At 59.2% G+C, this 21,251-nt stretch overlaps 1 protein-coding gene across 4 annotated transcripts in view; it reads right to left on the bottom strand.

The window, feature by feature from the left end:
* The window catches only part of HTT (huntingtin), a 132,175-nt gene that overhangs the window by 8,102 nt on the left and 102,822 nt on the right, over positions 1 to 21,251 (bottom strand). For 3 of the 4 annotated variants that reach the window (XM_066386829.1, XM_066386830.1, XM_066386832.1), the window contains 10 exons: positions 20,339 to 20,434; positions 16,652 to 16,839; positions 16,177 to 16,303; positions 13,489 to 13,589; positions 12,449 to 12,603; positions 11,576 to 11,715; positions 10,307 to 10,389; positions 7,492 to 7,622; positions 7,236 to 7,365; positions 5,263 to 5,418 (listed from right to left, as the gene is read on the bottom strand). In XM_066386829.1, coding sequence (XP_066242926.1) covers positions 5,263 to 5,418; positions 7,236 to 7,365; positions 7,492 to 7,622; positions 10,307 to 10,389; positions 11,576 to 11,715; positions 12,449 to 12,603; positions 13,489 to 13,589; positions 16,177 to 16,303; positions 16,652 to 16,839; positions 20,339 to 20,434 — 1,307 coding nt within the window. The remainder of the gene's footprint in view (positions 1 to 5,262; positions 5,419 to 7,235; positions 7,366 to 7,491; positions 7,623 to 10,306; positions 10,390 to 11,575; positions 11,716 to 12,448; positions 12,604 to 13,488; positions 13,590 to 16,176; positions 16,304 to 16,651; positions 16,840 to 20,338; positions 20,435 to 21,251) is intronic. The other variant, XM_066386831.1, reaches the window with a different exon arrangement.

The following is a 21,251-nucleotide window of genomic DNA, read 5'->3' as shown; positions in this document are numbered from 1 at the left end:
CTGAGCGTGTCCCGTGACTCAAAGAGGGTTCTGGAAACTGCACCCAGGCCCCCTCTTCCTTCACCGACTCTGCTCTGGGTCCCGTCACTGCAGGAACTCACAGCCGTGAGCACACTGAGCCCCCGTCACCGACTCTGCTCTGGGTCCCGTCACTGCAGGAACTCACAGCCGTGAGCACACTGAGCCCCCGTCACCGACTCTGCTCTGGGTCCCGTCACTGCAGGAACTCACAGCCGTGAGCACACTGAGCCCCCGTCACCGACTCTGCTCTGGGTCCCGTCACTGCAGGAACTCACAGCCGTGAGCACACTGAGCCCCCGTCACCGACTCTGCTATGTCCCGTCACTGCAGGAACTCACAGCCGTGAGCACACTGAGCCCCCGTCACCGACTCTGCTATGTCCCGTCACTGCAGGAACTCACAGCCGTGAGCACACTGAGCCCCCGTCACCGACTCTGCTCTGGGTCCCGTCACTGCAGGAACTCACAGCCGTGAGCACACTGAGCCCCTGTCACCAACTCTGCTATGTCCCGTCACTGCAGGAACTCACAGCCGTGAGCACACTGAGCCCCCGTCACCAACTCTGCTCTGGGTCCCGTCACTGCAGGAACTCACAGCCGTGAGCACACTGAGCCCCCGTCACCAACTCTGCTCTGGGTCCCGTCACTGCAGGAACTCACAGCCGTGAGCACACTGAGCCCCCGTCACCGACTCTGCTCTGTGTCCCGTCACTGCAGGAACTCACAGCCGTGAGCACACTGAGCCCCCGTCACCGACTCTGCTCTGGGTCCCGTCACTGCAGGAACTCACAGCCGTGAGCACACTGAGCCCCCGTCACCAACTCTGCTCTGGGTCCCGTCACTGCAGGAACTCACAGCCGTGAGCACACTGAGCCCCCGTCACCAACTCTGCTCTGGGTCCCGTCACTGCAGGAACTCACAGCCGTGAGCACACTGAGCCCCCGTCACCAACTCTGCTCTGGGTCCCGTCACTGCAGGAACTCACAGCCGTGAGCACACTGAGCCCCTGTCACCAACTCTGCTATGTCCCGTCACTGCAGGAACTCACAGCCGTGAGCACACTGAGCCCCCGTCACCGACTCTGCTCTGGGTCCCGTCACTGCAGGAACTCACAGCCGTGAGCACACTGAGCCCCCGTCACCGACTCTGCTCTGGGTCCCGTCACTGCAGGAACTCACAGCCGTGAGCACACTGAGCCCCCGTCACCCACTCTGCTCTGGGTCCCGTCACTGCAGGAACTCACAGCCGTGAGCACACTGAGCCCCCGTCACCAACTCTGCTCTGGGTCCCGTCACTGCAGGAACTCACAGCCGTGAGCACACTGAGCCCCCGTCACCGACTCTGCTCTGGGTCCCGACACGGCAGGAACTCACAGCCGTGAGCACACTGAGCCCCCGTCACCGACTCTGCTCTGGGTCCCGTCACTGCAGGAACTCACAGCCGTGAGCACACTGAGCCCCCGTCACCAACTCTGCTCTGGGTCCCGTCACTGCAGGAACTCACAGCCGTGAGCACACTGAGCCCCCGTCACCGACTCTGCTCTGGGTCCCGTCACTGCAGGAACTCACAGCCGTGAGCACACTGAGCCCCCGTCACCGACTCTGCTCTGGGTCCCGTCACTGCAGGAACTCACAGCCGTGAGCACACTGAGCCCCCGTCACCGACTCTGCTCTGGGTCCCGTCACTGCAGGAACTCACAGCCGTGAGCACACTGAGCCCCCGTCACCGACTCTGCTCTGGGTCCCGTCACTGCAGGAACTCACAGCCGTGAGCACACTGAGCCCCCGTCACCGACTCTGCTATGTCCCGTCACTGCAGGAACTCACAGCCGTGAGCACACTGAGCCCCCGTCACCAACTCTGCTCTGGGTCCCGTCACTGCAGGAACTCAGAGCCGTGAGCACACTGAGCCCCTGTCACCAACTCTGCTCTGGGTCCCGTCACTGCAGGAACTCACAGCCGTGAGCACACTGAGCCCCCGTCACCAACTCTGCTCTGGGTCCCGTCACTGCAGGAACTCACAGCCGTGAGCACACTGAGCCCCCGTCACCGACTCTGCTCTGGGTCCCGTCACTGCAGGAACTCACAGCCGTGAGCACACTGAGCCCCCGTCACCGACTCTGCTCTGGGTCCCGTCACTGCAGGAACTCACAGCCGTGAGCACACTGAGCCCCCGTCACCGACTCTGCTATGTCCCGTCACTGCAGGAACTCACAGCCGTGAGCACACTGAGCCCCCGTCACCGACTCTGCTCTGGGTCCCGTCACTGCAGGAACTCACAGCCGTGAGCACACTGAGCCCCCGTCACCGACTCTGCTCTGGGTCCCGTCACTGCAGGAACTCACAGCCGTGAGCACACTGAGCCCCCGTCACCAACTCTGCTCTGGGTCCCGTCACTGCAGGAACTCACAGCCGTGAGCACACTGAGCCCCCGTCACCGACTCTGCTCTGGGTCCCGTCACTGCAGGAACTCACAGCCGTGAGCACACTGAGCCCCTGTCACCAACTCTGCTATGTCCCGTCACTGCAGGAACTCACAGCCGTGAGCACACTGAGCCCCTGTCACCAACTCTGCTCTGGGTCCCGTCACTGCAGGAACTCACAGCCGTGAGCACACTGAGCCCCCGTCACCGACTCTGCTCTGGGTCCCGTCACTGCAGGAACTCACAGCCGTGAGCACACTGAGCCCCCGTCACCGATTCTGCTCTGGGTCCCGTCACTGCAGGAACTCACAGCCGTGAGCACACTGAGCCCCCGTCACCGACTCTGCTCTGGGTCCCGTCACTGCAGGAACTCACAGCCGTGAGCACACTGAGCCCCCGTCACCGACTCTGCTCTGGGTTCCGTCACTGCAGGAACTCACAGCCGTGAGCACACTGAGCCCCCGTCACCGACTCTGCTCTGGGTCCCGTCACTGCAGGAACTCACAGCCGTGAGCACACTGAGCCCCCGTCACCGACTCTGCTCTGGGTCCCGTCACTGCAGGAACTCACAGCCGTGAGCACACTGAGCCCCTGTCACCGACTCTGCTCTGGGTCCCGTCACTGCAGGAACTCACAGCCGTGAGCACAGGTGAGCTGGGCTAGTGCTAGCAGCAAACACGGGGGTGGTTGTGGGATGCAACCATCGTCTACACAAGCAGCTGTCAATTCCACTTAGCATCCTAAAGACAAGTTAAGTAGGAACCTGAGTTCCTTTTTTTTTTTGAGACAGAGAGAGAGTCAGAGAGAGGGATAGACAGGGACAGACAGACAAGAACAGAGAGATGAGAAGCATCAATCATTAGTCTTTCATTGCGTGTTGTGACACCTTAGTTGTTCATTGATTGCTTTCTCATATGTGCCTTGACCGCGGGCCTTCAGCAGACCGAGTAACCCCTTGCTGGAGCCAGCGACCTTGGGTCCAAGCTGGTGAGCTTTGCTCAAACCAGATGAGCCCGCGCTCAAGCTGGCGACCTCGGGGTCTCGAACCTGGGTCCTCAGCATCCCAGTCTGAGGCTCTATCCACTGCGCCACCACCTGGTCAGGCTGAGTTCCTACTTTTGAGACAAATTAAGTAGAACACCGAGTCTGTGCTCTTCACTTGAGAGAAGACTCCGCAGAGCGCGTGGGGTGGAGGGTGACAACAGTAGTGTCTCCCAGTCACCCCTCGCAGGGGGGGCGGCCACTGCTGGGGGACCCTCGGTTCTGTCCACTCCTCAAAAGCAACAGGAGGCTGTCTGACCATGCAGCCCCACAGGAACTGTGTCCCGTGTCCTGGGTGACAGAAGACCTCCTTCTTTCCTCCCACCAGCACCCACGGATGGCCAGACACCTCCAAGGGGCTCCCACCCGTTGGCGGGCCCCAGCTCTAGAAGCACCAGCAGGGGCGCAGCGAGGGGGCAAACGTGCCAGGAGGAAGAGCTGCCCCAGCACCGCTGCTGCGCAGGGAAGCCCCGTGCCCGGCAGCACCGCGGAGTCCCCGTGGGCCCTCTTGCCATATCTGATGACCACTCACTGCACTTACTGACACTCAGCATCTGCCCAGGGCACGGGGCCTGAGCACAGAAACACACACTGAGGACGAACCAGGGGCGGGAAGTCCCCTGGAAGACAAAGGGCCCTTCAGGTCCAGCTGCTCCTACATCATCTCCCAGCACCCGAGGGTGCAGGCTCGCAGACATGTGCTCACGGAAGGAGCCAAGGGACACTGCTTCTGTTCCTGGGACGCGAGCACCAGGCAGAAGGCCACCCAGGATGAAGGATACCTCTCTGGGCCCTTGATTCAGAGGGACAAATTCTGCGGGAAGAATAGCTGGGCACTGGCATGGCCTCACACACCTCTGCCCTGTCCTGGGTGACCCAGAGCAAGATGGCTACCACCCTGGCATAGATAAGACACAGGGCCTCACCTTGGGCACACCATGGAGGGGACTGGGCGGGGTCCAGGAGAAGGGCTGCTGCCATGGCACATGCTTACTGTCACTGTCAGGACAGACAGGACCGAGCATGGGACGTGGCATGAGACAGGCTAGGGCAGGCCTGCCACACCTCTCACCAATGGTCCCAAGTGTGCGGCACATGGCCCCCTCGTGTTGTAGAGTACCCGCGCCATCATAAGGAGGGACCCCACAATTACTGGCCGATGTCACAAGGTAGAGAGCAAGCCACCGCCAGTTGTGGCCAGTGTGCATCAAGTACTCTTCCCTAACAGCAGAGCTAACCCTCGCCAACACGCGGAGGGCCCCTTCACCTGTCTACATGGGGTCTGTGTAGCAGACACCGTGTGGGGGCAACCGCACAGAAATGGGGGTGGTGCTGGCCGCTCTCATCAACGAGAGGCAGAATAAGGAGGAATTCAAAACAACGCCTGTCTGCCCTCGTGGTAAAAAGGATGCCAATGCCCGCACCTGTGGGGCAGGTGTGCAGGGTGGCTGTGACAAAGCATCCCCAGGAGGGAGGCCCTGTCGACAAGAGGCACGGGGTCTACAGCATGTCAGAGGGGCGCGGGGGAGTCGCAGGGTGCGGGGGAGTCGCAAGGAGACTGTGCAGCAGTCAGTCCCACCGCCACCGCCCGCACCCCCAGCTCCTGTGATGACCTCACAAAGCGGGCTCACCACCCACCACAGCAACCCTCACAGCACCCTGAGGAGAAGCCCCAAGGGAAAGGAACCCCCCAACACCTCACAGCTGCTGTGGATGTTCCGGACAGCCCTTCCAAGGCTGACGTGGCCCCCACGGCACTGGGCCGCCACCCCCGCTTACCATGCCCAGCACGGCGGCTGCCTTGCAGGTGGCGGGCACCAGGTACTGCAGGAGGATCTCGTCCTCTGAAGGGTGCACCCTCCGCAGCTCCGTCAGCGTCTGGTACATCATCTCAAACTGGCTGCGCTCAGTGAACAAGTCTGAGACCACGAGGAGCTGCAGGCAGAACATTCGGACGGATGGGGCAAGCTCCCCATCGGTCCAGCACGCACATCCTCACAGCCGAGGGACCAGGTTGCTGAGGGAGGGGTCACAGCGCCCTGACTGGGCAAGGACACGGGCAAACGCCCGGAGACCTAGAATGCAGTGCGGACATGTGACATGAACACGAACGGGCCAGTGACGTCCCCTCACAAGGTCCACGCCACAGGTTGGGCTGAGCGGGACGCAGCCGTGACTGCACGGGAGGGGGGAGGGGCCCCGAAGCCGTTCTGCTGACAACCCCTGCGTCTGCTCCGCTCCAGAACACCCGGGCCTCCCCCTGGCGAGGCGGGTCAGGCTCTCCACAGCCCGAGGACAGAGACGTCGTTTCAGAAACAAATGCTCTGCCAACTATTCTTTCTGTCTCCCCCAAAATGTTTAGCTCTCTACCGTCCAGTTCTTCATGTTACATCTGAAAAGGAGCCCACGAGGCGTGAAGGCCCCTGCACTCCAGGGGCGCGCGGGAAGGTGGGGCTGGCCCTTCTCAGAGGGCCCAGGTGAGCTCAGGCGGGACAATAGGGGGGTCACCAGGTGGAAACTACTTCCATAATAACGTTAAGACCTTATTTGCATTCTCACATCTGTTCTTTTCCAACTGGGTGGTGTTTTCTAGAAGTTACACGCAGGGGTCGTCAAACTTTTTATAAAAACTGCCCATTTTTGCAGTGCTGGTCAACCTGGTCCCTACCGTGCAACCAAACAGCGCTGCGATTGGCCCATCATGAAAGCTGGAACACCCACTAGTGGGCGGTAGGGACCAGGTCTACCAGCACTGCAAAAGTGGGCGGTTTTGACGACCCCTGACTGAATGCAGAGCAGGTGGATATGAGAATTCAGCTGCTCTCCGAAAGCCAGACTTTAAAGAGACTCGCAAAAATGTCAAGGAGGCCTCTTCTCATTGATTCAAAATGTTATTTTTAGATAAAAATTATCACTGTTATTTTAAAACATTAACAAGTAACTTTTTTCTTAAAAATTTAAGGCTTTTATTCATGGTGCTTATAGTTTGACAATTTTTTAAATATCAAGTTGTAAATTTTTATTAAAATTAAAAATAAAGTTTTTAAAAATCTTGACTAGACGTGGGTCAATTTAAAACCCTTTAAAGGTGTACTGAGAAAAACCAGGCTTAATAAAATACATCTGCATTACTAAGAAGCAGCCCCTTCATGTAAAATAGTCAAGTCCCACGCTGGGTGCATAAGGCAGCGGGGTCCAGTGCTTGGGTCATAGGCAGAAGGGGGCAGCCACAGGTGCTGGCCGTAGCCGGGTGCCCACGCCCGCCTAGCGGACAGCTGCCTGAACAATGGGAGAAACGGTGAGCCGGCAGCTAGGAAGTTAAAGTTCCTAAATCTTTCCAGGTATAATTTCCAATACTGTAAATACCAACAGAAGTCAGTCACGTGACAAAGGCCCTCTGGGGTCCTCACTGATTTGAAGCAGATCCCGAGAGCCCAGTGTGAGAATGAGAGATCCACCTCGTGCTTCTCAAGGGGACCGGGGACCGAGGCCCAGGCCTGTGGGCAGAGACTCATGGACAAGGAGAGGGAGCCTTCAGAACTGGGACAGCAGCGTGAGGTTTCCACACACTCCCCCTGTGCTCGAGACTGGCATGCAGAGAGCTGCTCCTGCACAGGCTGGAGAAACACTTCAGGGTCCCTTATCTCTGAGCTCTGTTTCTTAGGTTCCCAGAGATGACAGATCCCGTGTGTGTGCGCGTGCACCCGCCTGAGCACTGTGCACACAAGGAGGGACGGGCGGGAGACACTTACGGATCGAACCACTTCGCTGATCAGGATGACGGGGGTCCTTCGGGCCAAACCAGACGGCAGGATCCAGCGACTATACAATTCCAGTAGGAACTGCGAGCAGGAGTGGATGTCAACGCCAGCCCGGTGTTTCCTGCAGAGCATGCGAGACGGGTAACTGCCCTGCACACAATGGGACAGGTTTGTCTAAGAGGCATCCCAGATAAACCAAACAACCACTAAACCTCAAACTGCTTTAACCCAGAAGGCAGATGGAGACCTGGAGTTAACTGGAGATGTGGGTGGGGACGAAGGTGCAGGGACATCGGCCTCCTCCTCCTCCTCCTCGTCCCACTCCTCCTCTCTCAGGGGGGTGATGTTGTTCCCCAGCCACACCGAGTGAATGGACACCTTCAACAAACACAGGACACCGGGGTCAGTGTGCAGAGGCCAGGCAGGTGCAGCCCGGGGTCCCAGGAACTAGGCAGACCTGTCCCTGAGCAGTGCCTGTTCAGACTCAGGGGGTTCCGGGTGGAGAGCCAACAGTCTGGGAGGGGCACAGGGCACTTTGGGACAGTCTGGGAGGGGCACAGGGCACTTTGGGACACTCTGCCTTCAGAACTAGAGACTGGGAAGAGGGAGCATCTGAGGACGGACACAGTGCAGGGACGCCTGAACAAAGCCCGGCAACACAGAGCAGCATGGGACTCCCTTCCCCAGGGGCGAGCCTCCCTGGCAGTCATCTGCGGTACACCTGCAGCTCAGAACACCCCGGCAGAAGCAGAGGGGTGGTGCCGTATTCTGGAGACAGCAGAGTGGGGAGGGCTCTGGGAAGCCTGGGAGAGAACCCACGGGGCCGGCAGAGGAGCAAAGCCTGGGAGAGGACCCACGGAGCTGGTACGGGAGCAAAGCCTGGGAGAGAACCCACGGGGCCGGCACGGGAGCAAAGCCTGGGACAGAACCCACGGGGCCGGCAGAGGAGCAAAGCCTGGGACAGAACCCACGGAGCCAGTACGGGAGCAAAGCCTGGGAGAGAACCCACGGGGCCGGCACGGGAGCAAAGCCTGGGAGAGGACCCACGGGGCCGGCACGGGAGCAGAGCCTGGGAGAGGACCCATGGGGCCGGCACGGGAGCAGAGCCTGGGAGAGGACCCACGGGGCCGGGAGAGGAGCAGAGCCTGGGAGAGGACCCACGGGGCCGGCACGGGAGCAGAGCCTGGGAGAGAACTCATGGGGCCGGCACGGGAGCAGAGCCTGGGAGAGAACTCATGGGGCCGGCACGGGAGCAGAGCCTGGGACAGAACCCACGGGGCCGGCACGGGAGCAGAGCCTGGGAGAGGACCCACGGGGCCGGCACGGGAGCAGAGCCTGGGAGAGGACCCACGGGGCCGGCACGGGAGCAGAGCCTGGGAGAGGACCCACGGGGCCGGCACGGGAGCAGAGCCTGGGAGAGGACCCACGGGGCCGGCAGAGGAGCAGAGCCTGGGAGAGAACCCACGGGGCCGGCACGGGAGCAGAGCCTGGGAGAGGACCCACGGGGCCGGCACGGGAGCAGAGCCTGGGAGAGGACCCACGGGGCCGGCACGGGAGCAGAGCCTGGGAGAGGACCCACGGGGCCGGCACGGGAGCAGAGCCTGGGAGAGGACCCACGGGGCCGGCACGGGAGCAGAGCCTGGGAGAGGACCCACGGGGCCGGCACGGGAGCAGAGCCTGGGAGAGGACCCACGGGGCCGGCACGGGAGCAGAGCCTGGGAGAGGACCTACGGGGCCGGCAGAGGAGCAGAGCCTGGGAGAGGACCTACGGGGCCGGCAGAGTAGCAAAGCCTGGGAGAGAACCCACGGGGCCGGCACGGGAGCAGAGCCTGGGAGAGGACCCACGGGGCCGGCACGGGAGCAGAGCCTGGGAGAGGACCTACGGGGCCGGCAGAGGAGCAGAGCCTGGGAGAGAACCCACGGGGCCGGCACAGGAGCAAAGCCACCTGCCCCACTGCCCCCTGCCCGTCCAAACAGACCATGCCCCCTGCTGACAACCACCTGTCCCCTGGGGGGGCTCACGAGGAGTCACCAGCACTCGGCATGTGCCGTACTGCCCCCATCGTCCGTGACTCCAGCCGCCAGGCCTGCTCGGCACCACAGCGAGTGCTCCTCCCAGCCCAGCCCGCAGTGCAGCCAGAGCAGCAGGGGCTTGGGCTGTCGGGCCGCCCCCAGCTCAGGCTACACAAGACCCTGGCAGAACCTTCAGACCCAGGGGCAGCCCTGTGCTCCCTCGCTCCCTGCCCGACACCCTGTCCTAGGAGCCAGCGGCGGCTCAGTGCAGGGCAGGAGTCATCACACTGCTCTCGGTTCTCGGGGCAAGCTGTGGCACAGACACTGAAGGAAGGACGCAGCTGAGCAAATGCCACTGGGCCCTGGAACAAGTCCCGCAGCCCTGGGCTTCTTGCTCACAGCCAGGTGCTCAGACGCTCCTGCTTAATGACACAGAAGGCTCCCACTCACTCTGATCGGGGGAAACTTCTCTGCAAAGGACAGCGCGGGGAGTGTCTGTGGCTCCCTGATTGCTGATGGAGGCGGGCAGGACAGCTGGGACTCCTGTGTGGCCCTGGGGTCCTGCTGCCCAGCGCTCGTGAGGAAACCCCGTGAACTGCTTTCTGAGTAAACCAACAATATGCTAAGAGGAGGAACATGGCAGCCATGGGGCCCACGCTCCCACACACGTGTCCTCACACTCCACCTCACGGCTCCCAACCTCACTGTCATAGGCACTATGTCCCCATTTTTCTGATGAAGTGCAGTTCAAAGTGACCCACCCAGCAGGCTGTGTGACAGCACCTCCCTCTGCTGGCAGCTGGGCTGCGCTGGCCTCACCGCTGGCCCTCCGTGTCTTTCCCACCTAAGTCTGCCTCACACTACGTCACTGTCCTTATACACACCTGTGTTATCAACACACCCTTCCTGGAATAAACAGCACAAAGCAGATAAAGATAACCCTCCCGTCTCCTGAGAACACATTTAACTTGGCTTCTGAGTGTGCTCAGGGGTCCCCACCTGAGGACAGGCCAGAGCGGGGGCGCGGAGCTGGGGGAGGAGGGACTGACCTGGCCGAGCTGGTAGCTCACGCTGCCCAGCTCCCGCTCGGCGTTGGTCTGCAGCAGGAGCTTGTCGTGGCTGATGAGGACACCTGCAGGCGACAGGACCGTCAGAGAGGCACAGCTGGGCCCCTCAGGAGGCGCTGTGACCTGTCACTTCATGACCGCAACGCTAGCAGGGCCAGCGAGACACTGCAGGACCGTCCCCTTCTCTCCCTGACACACCAGCTCTGACTCTCATGGGAACCGGCTTGGGCTGAGCTACAGAAGCTTAAGTGTCAGTAGCTACGGACAAGGCAACAGGCCAGCAGGCGAGCCTCTGGGCAGCGGAGGACGAGAGCAGTGGACACCTCCCAGGACCCTGTCTCAGTGCCACCTGTCCAGCCGCGTCTGCCAGGAGCAGGTGTGGGCCAATGCCCCCTTTACCCATCAATCTTCCCCCAAAACCCCTCACTGTCTTCCAGCCCCCCAGGCCCAGGCCAGATGAGCCCACACTTCCTTCCGAGGGGTGTCAGCCTGCCCCAGCTCTTCAGAGACTGCCCAGACCCCCAGAAACGCCTGCTCTCCTCAGAGCTCCTGCAGCAGATGCCTGGACCTCTCTGACAGCCATGCCATCTCCCTCCCCTACTGGCCATAGCTCCTTGAGGGACCCAAGCTCCCACACAGCGTCAGTCAGTGCCCAGTCGTGTCTGAGGGCATGGGACACACTGCCTTTTCACGTGGAACCTTTACCAGGTTCAGGACACTGAAACTCGCAGGACCTACAACTCCTAAGAAACCTCGGAAATCAGCCCTGGCCAATAGCCCAGATGTTTAGAGCATCGTCCCAAAGCGCAGAGGTTGCTGGTTCCATCCCGGGTCAGGGCACATGCAGGAACAGATCAGTGTTCCTGTCTGTCTGTCTCTCTCCCTTTCTCTATTGCCAAAATTGAAAAAGAAATAAAAAACTAAAAAATCAGAAAAACTGTGGCCTAAAACACTGTTTGTTCAATAGCAAAAAATGTGCATTAAAGAACTTCCCCCCACACACACAACATTCCCTTCTCTGAAGCCAGGGACAGGCTCCAGTGCCCACACAGGGCAGGCACCCAGCGGCAGGCCCAGCACCCGTCTCGCGAGACGCAGAGCTTGCGTCCCATCCGGGCTTTACCTCCCGGCCCGAGGGAGATGCGTGTCGCAGGGAGCGAGGGCCGCACACCAAGTCAACAGCCAATCGCTGTCAGCACATGGGCCACACTCGTGTCCGGTCCAGAGACACGGGCCCCTCCCCACAGGTACCTGTAGTGGCTGGAGACAGAGAAGGGACGGGGTCCCACACTTGGTATAAGTGATGGGTGGCGATATTCTCTCTCTTGGAAACCATTGCTTGGATTTCCTGCTCTACGATTCCTCTGATCACGCTCAGCTTCCTCCCAAACCTGAAGGTCAGGACAAAGGTTACATACATATTTGGTTCCTTCAAAATCTTAGAAGTGAAAGACACTAGCCACCCCCCCCCCCGCTTTGCCTGAAGGAAAGAGGCACCTACAACACCAGATGACGCTGCCCTTTAAGCCATCCCTGCCCCACGTCCCTGTGCAGACATTCTGTTAGCAAGCAAATCCTTGCTCTGCTAGAGTCAGGTGACCCCATGTCACCATACGTCTCCTTTTCACTGTCACTGGTCATCAAATCGCTTTGAATTTGCAGCCCTTGCAGCATGGCAACAGGCACAGTGTTCTTGTTAATTTCAGCAGCAAAGGAAAGGGCCCTGTTCCCGGCCAGGGCACACAGGAGAAGCGCCCATCTGCTTCTCCGCCCCTCCCTCTCTCCTTCCTTTCTGTCTCTCTCTTCCCCTCCCGCAGCCAAGGCTCCATTGGAGCAAAGTTGGCCCCGGGTGCTGAGGATGGCTCTGTGGCCTCTGCCTCAGGCGCTAGAATGGCTCTGGTTGCAACAGAGTGACGCCCCAGATGGGCAGAGCATCGCCCCCTGGTGGGCACGCCGGGTGGATCCCAGTCGGGTGCATGTGGGAGTCTGTCTCTGCCTCCCTGCTTCTCACTTCAGAAAAATTTAAAAAAAAAAAAAAAAAAGGAAAGGGCTCTGGATGAGGCTGCTGGTCACCCTGGGTGGGTGGGGGGCACCTCGTAGGCCCACCATGGCAACGCAACCTACCTGGTGTCAAGAGCTTTCAGGGGCTTGTTCCGGGGCTGCTGCTCCAAGCAGCTCACGGCTGGGTTGCCGGCCACAGGCACAGTCATCGCACTCAGCACCAGGGAGGTGATGGCCTGCACGGCCAGGACATTGATCTGGGTCCTCTCCGTGTCCTCCTGGAAAGAGAGCCCACATGCCATCACGTTGTGATTGGCAGCCAGATACCAACCACCATCTGTGGCCCCAGCGGCATGCAGACCAAGAAGTCTGTGACCTCAGACCCTGTGGCCTTATAGCAGGAGCCCTGAGTGCCACCGTGGGACAAGCTTTCCCAGCCAGGGTCCGGCTGTCTGCCCGCCCTCACAGCCTACACACACTGATGACTTGAAACAAATCTGATGGGCAAGTGTCACTGTTCAAAGCAAGGCCTCCCTTGGGAACAACCTCCAGATAGGAATATTTAAATTTCCCAATTTCAAGAACTCTGCACATGGCAACCCATTAGCTTCCACACCTGAATTCGGAATGTTGGTTCTGACACTCGTCCACTCTGACCTGTCCCTTCTGCAAGTCCTGCCACACCTCCTACCAGAATCAAGGGCCTACATCCCCTGACTATTAGTATCTCTATTTTTGCCTTATCTAACCATCTAATATCTAAGTACCGACTTATCCAACACTGGCTTTAGTACACTAACATGTTAACATAGTACATGCTCCAAGACGGCGGCCTTTGCAAGGCACACGGTCCCCGCGCAGCCTTCGTCACGTGCCCACCGTTGATTCCAGCTGCACACTGAGAGCCAGAACGCAGACCTGTGACCTGCTGACCACTAACGTGGACTGCACCGCGATTAAACACATTCCAGCCGTGGCGTTCTAGGCAGGACACCCACCCCTGGTGAGATTTGTTCCCGCCCTGGGGCATCAGTCTAGACACGACCTGGCTCCTCTTTTCAAAATAAAATGAGACACAGAATATGAGCTCGCTGCCCTCCCTTGCCCACTGCTAACAGTTCACGAGCTGCCCCAGCGGACGCACGGCCCGGGGGCGACCTTACTTCTGGGGGGCTCTCCTCCTGCTCCGTCACAAGGGGCTGAGTCACCAGGACACCGAGGAGGGTAGCCCACGTCTCCTCAAATTGCGTTCGGCTGGTCCACCCTACAAATGCAAACGTTACGTGAGATAGAGGGTCACCCACCCCTCAAACTCTTAACGTGATGTTGGGCCACCAGTTCTCACTAGAACAGGCAGTGCCACACACAGCAGCTCCTCAACCCAGGACAGGTCTGCGATGCAAACACCTGGGCAGCTCCGCCCGTCAGCGAGGACACTGAAGCACATGTGTCCAAGCTCAGCCCAGGTGGCCGGTGGAGAGGTGCCTTGGCCCTGCCCAGGAGCTGAGCCCAGCAGACCGGGTCCCAGGGTCAGGGGGGCTGAGCTCCTGGATGCACTCTGCACACACCACCGGCCAGCACCTGCAAGTGAGGGGCCACGTGTGTGCAGTGTGAGCCCCGCTCAATACGACTGCTGAAATAAAAGGTAAAACATGGCGTCTCTGGCCCTGTCTAAAACAGATCAAAAGGTAGCAGTCTAGAGAGGGGACGCAAGTCCTCAGCGGGAGCGGATCGGACAGGCCTCCTCGGGCGTCCACACCACAGGCCGCACTCGGGCGTCCACACCACAGGCCTCCTCGGGCATCCACACCACAGGCCCTCCTCGGGCGTCCACACCACAGGCCGCACTCAGGCGTCCACACCACAGGCCGCACTCAGGCGTCCACACCACAGGCCGCACTCGGGCGTCCACACCACAGGCCTCCTCGGGCGTCCACACCACAGGCCGCACTCGGGCGTCCACACCACAGGCCGCACTCGGGCGTCCACACCACAGGCCGCACTCGGGCGTCCACACCACAGGCCTCCTCGGGCGTCCACACCACAGGCCCTCCTCGGGCGTCCACACCACAGGCCGCACTCAGGCGTCCACACCACAGGCCCTCCTCGGGCGTCCACACCACAGGCCGCACTCGGGCGTCCACACCACAGGCCCTCCTCGGGCGTCCACACCACAAGCCTCCTCGGGCGTCCACACCACAGGCCGCACTCAGGCGTCCACACCACAGGCCGCACTCGGGCGTCCACACCACAGGCCTCCTCGGGCGTCCACACCACAGGCCGCACTCGGGCGTCCACACCACAGGCCGCACTCGGGCGTCCACACCACAGGCCGCACTCGGGCGGTGCCAGAGAAGCGGCTGTGTCTGAGGGCTGCGCTCCGTGTTACCACTCGCCACCCGGGACGTGGAGGTGCCAGGCCACCTGCACTGCAATGACATGTGACAGGATCTCCTTGCCAAACTGGACGTAAAAACAGAGATCGGCAGACTAAGATGTGAGCTAGACACACACGGTTGGTAAATACAGACAGAAACATATATGGGAACCCACCCAGGGGAAAAGGAAGAACGAGTCCCACAGGAAGAGCAGGCAAGAGCAAAGGCAGACATCGGGACAGATCACAGAACTGCCCTAGTCCGCGTCCAACTGACAGTTCAAACACAAGACAGCTCAGGAAGGAGGAGGAGCTGGTATCAGGTCGGGAGGTCAGGGGCTGCCCGAGAACAATCTCTAAGGAGAGGAAGGAAAACCCCTCCCAACACAGCCGCCCAGCCTGCTGCTCAGATCTCATTTTGGATGGGAGGGGGGTGCACGGCGGGACGGGGGTGGGGCCCAGCAGGGACGCACTGCAGACAGGAGGGAAAGGCAGATGAATAGGGTGCCTGCTGCCTGAACCTTCAGGGTCAAAGTAAGCAGCATATCTGCGCCAGCCCGAGGTAGGAGGGCACCAGGGGATGAAGGGTGAGCCTGTCATGTGCCCAAGTGCCTATGTCAGAATCCCAAGACGCATGTCCCTGGAAATGCCCTAGCAGGGCATGGCCCCGCAGCACTGCTAGCCACAGCCCCCCCTCCCCTTTTTTTTTTGTATTTTTCTGAAGCTGGAAACGGGGAGAGACAGTCAGACAGACTCCCGCATGCCCAACTGGGATCCACCCGGCACGCCCACCAGGGGCGAAGCTCTGCCCACCAGGGGGCAATGCTCTGCCCCCTCCGGGGCATCGCTCTGCCGGGACCAGAGCCACTCTAGCGCCTGGGGCAGAGGCCAAGGAGCCATCCCCAGCGCCCGGGCCATCTTTGCTCCAATGGAGTCTTGGCTGTGGGAGGGGAAGAGAGAGACAGAGAGGAAGGAAAGGGGGAGGGGTGGAGAAGCAAATGGGCGCTTCTCCTGTGTGCCCTGGCCGGGAATCGAACCCGGGTCCCCCGCACGCCAGGCCGACGCTCTACCACTGAGCCAACCGGCCAGGGCCTAGCCACAGCCCCTTAACAGATCACACCTATAGCCACAAAGTGGGGACAGAAAGAGGCCACGTATGCTGTGCCATAGCAAGCAGGAGTCCTGACAGCTGTGGACCGTGTGCAACTGTGTGTCCGAGAATTAAAATACGCTGCAGCTCTACGGGGTGGCCAAAACCCCTCTGATGGATGACAGAGCTGGGCCTAGGAGCCGAGTGGCCTGCCCACACCAAAGCCCCTCACTCTTGCGGTGACAATTTTGTATATACTCAAAATGCATCCAGGGAGCAGGTCATGCCCTAAATCCCTGATGGGACAAGAGCAGAGCCCCCTTCCGGAGTGCCGGCTTTCCCCGAAGCTGCGTGCTGTCCCTATGCAGGGGCGGCCCAGACTACCTAGAGTGTTGATGCGGTAGATGAACTCCTTAAAGACTTCCTTTTCCTGGAGGAACTCCACAGGGATCTCGGGGAAGATGGTGCCGAAATCCCCTCCCGGCTTGGGTGACCACCCGAGTTTCCAGACCTGAGGGTGGAAAGAAACAAAGCTGCTGAGCTGCAGACGGCAAGCACACCGGTCAGCCGCCTCCCGTGCACCTGCCTCGGGCACTGGGCCCGCCCTGTGCAGGAAGAACCCTCCGTGAGGGGCTCACCCAGGCAGGGTCTGCGCGGGCGTGCTCCCCCAGCCCCGTGTCAGACGAGCCAGCACCTCTGCTGACTCCAGCTGTCCGTCAGGCCCGAGGGAGCCAGACAGCTGTCAGGACATGTGCAGCACCCTGCCCACCGCTGGCAAGGCAGCCCCGGGGCCAGCCCGACCCGGGTCGCTGGGATCCCGCCCGTGGGCCCGTCCCTGCAGAGAAATGGCCCGACTCACCAGGGGCGGGACACGCGTGTAGCTGTTGACAAGGGGGAGGCGGCCCAGACTGACAATGATGTTCCTGAGCGCCGAGGTCAGAAAGGCGGGGGTGTTGCTGTTCCTGTTATGCCCCAAGGCCAGCACGGAGGTCAGAGACTCCACCATTTCTGCCACCATCCTGCAGGCTGCGGCAACATACTCAGGGCCTGAATAAACACCGTGGTTAAGCGAGGATGGGCTATTCAGTGGAAACACAACCCAAGCCCCCCCAACCCTCCCACCCTCTCAGAGGAGAAGGCATATCCCACAACCAGACAGGAGGCCCCGCTCCCCCGCAGACTTCTGGTTGGTCACTGACTGTCTCATCTCCCTAACCGCGCACGCAGCCCTCCCCATGTCAGCCAGGGCTGTCACCATCGTCTTGAACCTGGTCTCCCACCTCCGCCCCTGCCCCCAGCCAGCCGTCCAGGGACCATGGCATCAGGCCCTCTCTGGGCGCCAGCTCTCTCTGCTTCTCCTAGCCCCTGCGCTCGTCCCTAAGTGGCGTGCGAAGACCACGCTTGATCCCAGCTCCCTGTTCCCGAGACGGGGGTGCTTGGGGCAGTGGGTGCCCCAGCCCGGAGCCTCCGAGGCAGGATGCTGAGGGAACCCTCGCCTTCAGGAAGTCCCTGGCACCCGGAGAGCAGGACTGCTGTGACCCACTGCAGTCTAACGGCGCGTGTGTGCCAGGAAACGACCTGCTGCGCTGGTGAGTGTTAAGGGCTGTGTCACCCAGGGTCCACGAGCCTCAGCAGGTAAGGGCACTTCCTCATATGGAAACGGAATGGCTAACTTTGACCAAGTTTACTGGACCATCTTTAGAGGAGACCAGCCTATGCAGGTGATAAACAAGCTTCTTCCTCGGCCAGGAGGAAGCCAACGGGCCTGACCTAGGCCCCAGAGGAAGAACTTAGTCATAGCAACCCCAACTACAGGGCCCCTCCAGTGGCCCGCCTGGACTCACACCCTTCGGTGCCCGAACTGTGTCCAGAGCGATGGAAATTCAGGCTTTGACGGAAATCCCAAGAACACTGGCTGAGTGCCAATAATGAGCCTGGTACCTGTTCTGTGTTCACAGGGGTTACTTTACTCAGTCCTCACATCAGCTCCGTGAGGTCGAGGCTGCTCTTACCCTCCTGTGAGGCAGGAGTCAGGATAGCTCACTCGCCAGGGGCACTCAGCTAAAGGGCGGCTAAAGAGGGAGCTGAGCGTTTCAGAGTCTCGGGCACCAGCGTGAAATCACAAGCGAAGGGCTGACAGAACCAAGTTTCGAGAAGCACCTGGCAGGGAGCTTGGCCATGTGATGAACCACTGCCTCTGGGTGCTGTGTAACCACAGGACCTGGAGCAGGTCACCAGGAGGGAAGTTACTACGCTCAGGACTAACGCCGGGAAACTGTCATTACCTACGATTGTACAGAAGCTGGCAACAACAATAAAACCACAAAGCATTCATGTACTTGCTATGAAAAGGGTATGTTTCTTGAGCCAATGGGGCACGAATAAGACTCCAGTATTCCAAACAAGTGTCGCCATGAGACACAGTCCAGAGCTGCAGGGGCTGCGGGGTGAGGGATCTAGTCCCATCTCTGTGGAACAGGCTGCAGGCTGGCATCCAACCAGACCCTCCATGAAGGGCTGAAATGACCCTGGAGGCTGGAGGCAAGTGACAAGAAACCACTCAGCCTAAAAGTCGCCCTGCCACCCTGCCTTGCTACCAGCCTCAGAGTAAAACACCTGATTCAAGAGAAAGTAAAGAACTCAAGAACAGGTTTAAGTGAATGGGAGGGGCACTTTTTGATGCTGTAGGAAGAGAAAAAATTTTCACTTAAAAATCCATCAAAGTAGATGGCAAAAATAGACATTCAGGTTACCTAATGTTCAGGTAGGTATTTCTACTAGCTGCAGGTACCTCAGTATTTCTACTTATTCATTCATTACTCACAAACATCTGTTGGTCACGTATAGTAGTGAGAACACAGAGAAAGGAAACATACTCCCTGTCCTCAAGGGGCCAAAGTCTGAGGTGAGAAACACACAACGCTGTGAGTATGCAGAGAACAGTGAAAGGATGGAGGAGAGATGAAGGAGAGGATGAGTGGAGGAGAGGATGGACGGAGGAGAGGATGGACGGAGGAGGTGGTGGATGGAGGAGAGGATGGATGGATGGAGGAGAGGATGGACGGAGGAGAGGATGGACGGAGGAGGTGGTGGATGGAGGAGAGGATGGATGGATGGAGGAGAGGATGGATGGAGGAGGTGGTGGATGGACGGAGGAGAGGATGAGTGGAGGAGAGGATGGACGGAGGAGAGGATGGACGGAGGAGGTGGTGGATGGAGGAGAGGATGGACGGAGGAGAGGATGGACGGAGGAGAGGATGGACGGAGGAGGTGGTGGTTGGAGGAGAGGATGGATGGAGGAGAGGATGGACGGAGGAGGTGGTGGATGGAGGAGAGGATGGACGGAGGAGAGGATGGACGGAGGAGAGGATGGACGGAGGAGGTGGTGGATGGAGGAGAGGATGGACGGAGGAGAGGATGGACGGAGGAGGTGGTGGATGGAGGAGGTGGTGGATGGAGGAGAGGATGGACGGAGGAGGTGGTGGATGGAGGACAGAGGATGGACGGAGGAGAGGATGGACGGAGGAGAGGATGGACGGAGGAGGTGGTGGATGGAGGACAGAGGATGGATGGAGGAGGTGGTGGATGGACGGAGGAGAGGATGGACGGAGGTGGTGGTGGATGGACGGAGGAGAGGATGGACGGAGGTGGTGGTGGACGGAGGAGAGGATGGACGGAGGAGAGGATGGACGGAGGAGGTGGTGGACGGAGGAGGTGGATGGACGGAGGAGGTGGTGGATGGACGGAGGTGGTGGTGGATGGATGGAGGAGAGGATGGACGGAGGAGGTGGTGGACGGAGGAGGTGGATGGACGGAGGAGGTGGTGGATGGACGGAGGTGGTGGTGGATGGATGGAGGAGAGGATGGATGGAGGAGGTGGTGGACGGAGGAGAGGATGGACGGAGGAGAGGATGGACGGAGGAGGTGGTGGACGGAGGAGGTGGATGGACGGAGGAGGTGGTGGATGGACGGAGGTGGTGGTGGATGGAGGAGAGGATGGACGGAGGAGAGGATGGACGGAGGAGAGGATGGACGGAGGAGAGGATGGACGGAGGAGAGGATGGACGGAGGAGAGGATGGACAGAGGAGAGGATGGACGGAGGAGAGGATGGATGGAGGAGAGGATGGACGGAGGAGAGGATGGATGGAGGAGAGGATGGATGGAGGAGGTGGTGGACGGAGGAGGTGGTGGATGGAGGACAGAGGAGAGGATGAACGGAGGAGGTGGTGGATGGAGGACAGAGGAGAGGATGGACGGAGGTGGTGGTGGATGGAGGACAGAGGAGGTGATGGGTGGAGGAGAGGAACGCTCTCTGGGCGTGTGACGCCCCTTCTGAGTTTGGAGGGTCAGCCGCAGGGAGCCTGAGGAAGGGTAGAGACGTGCAGGAGGACGGAGCAGGTGTAGGACAAAGACCCAAGGTCGCTCTTTGATGTTGGGATGAGCAACAGGTCAAGGGCCCACACTTACCACTTCAACTATCTCTACTGTAAAGGAATTTCAAGCCTCTAGAACCACAGGTAAGAGAAGACAGGTCTTGACACTTACTCTGCATGTGTGCATCTACTTCGTCCTCTCTCGCAGCTTTTGGGGCGTCTGTCCTTCTTTCTGGACTGAGAAGCTGGTCCCCGGGCTGCACCACAACTAAAATCATAATAGAACACACAGAAAAATTTCCAAACACTTTTACCATTCCTTTTTATTCCAATTTCACCTCTATTCAGTCTCACAACATTTCAAAGTGATAGGCCTTGTCAAACGAGACCTAAACATTCTAGTACCAACTTTAGACCGTACGAGGCTCAGACATCAATGTCGTGGTCAACCTGAAATGCACAAGGAGCTTGGCTATTACTAGATTCCTAAGTTCCTCCATGGTCTGCCGTGGCCACCTCCAGCCCTGAAGGTTCTGTCAGGCCATTCAGAGGTCGTTGCTACTGAGAGAACACCATAACCCCGAGACGCCTGGCTTAGGAACATGACTCCCTGGACCTTCATGTTCAAGCTGACTGCAAATGCACAGATGAAAGCAATTTAAACAACAAAACTTCAAAGCACCACTCTATAATGCTCAATTTAAAAACACAAAACTTCAAAACTCTCTCCAACATGTAAACTATGTCTAATTTGTTAAAAACTTTGGCTAATGACCCTTGATGAGGACATCGTCCCTTGGAAAGAATTGCTTTTATGTTTTACAACAGATTAGAGTATTACAATGCAGTATAGAAACAAGCACTTTGACTACAATAGAAAACAAGTAAGCTTTTGAATGTAATCTTATTCATCTACGACCATTCAGGTCTAAAAGCACAAAAACAGTCAACTAGAACCAGATATCAGAGATACACAAAATTACAAGTACTTTTATGAAAGCCGGAACTCCAAAATCTAAACAAAATGACCACGAAAGCAAATGTGGTTAAATCCTAGAGTAGACTGCAAGCTCCTCGGGACCCAG

The sequence above is a fragment of the Saccopteryx leptura genome, chromosome 5, assembly GCF_036850995.1.
Source record: "Saccopteryx leptura isolate mSacLep1 chromosome 5, mSacLep1_pri_phased_curated, whole genome shotgun sequence".
In the NCBI taxonomy this organism is placed as follows: Eukaryota; Metazoa; Chordata; class Mammalia; order Chiroptera; family Emballonuridae; genus Saccopteryx; species Saccopteryx leptura.
This window is presented reverse-complemented; position numbering and strand designations above follow the sequence as displayed.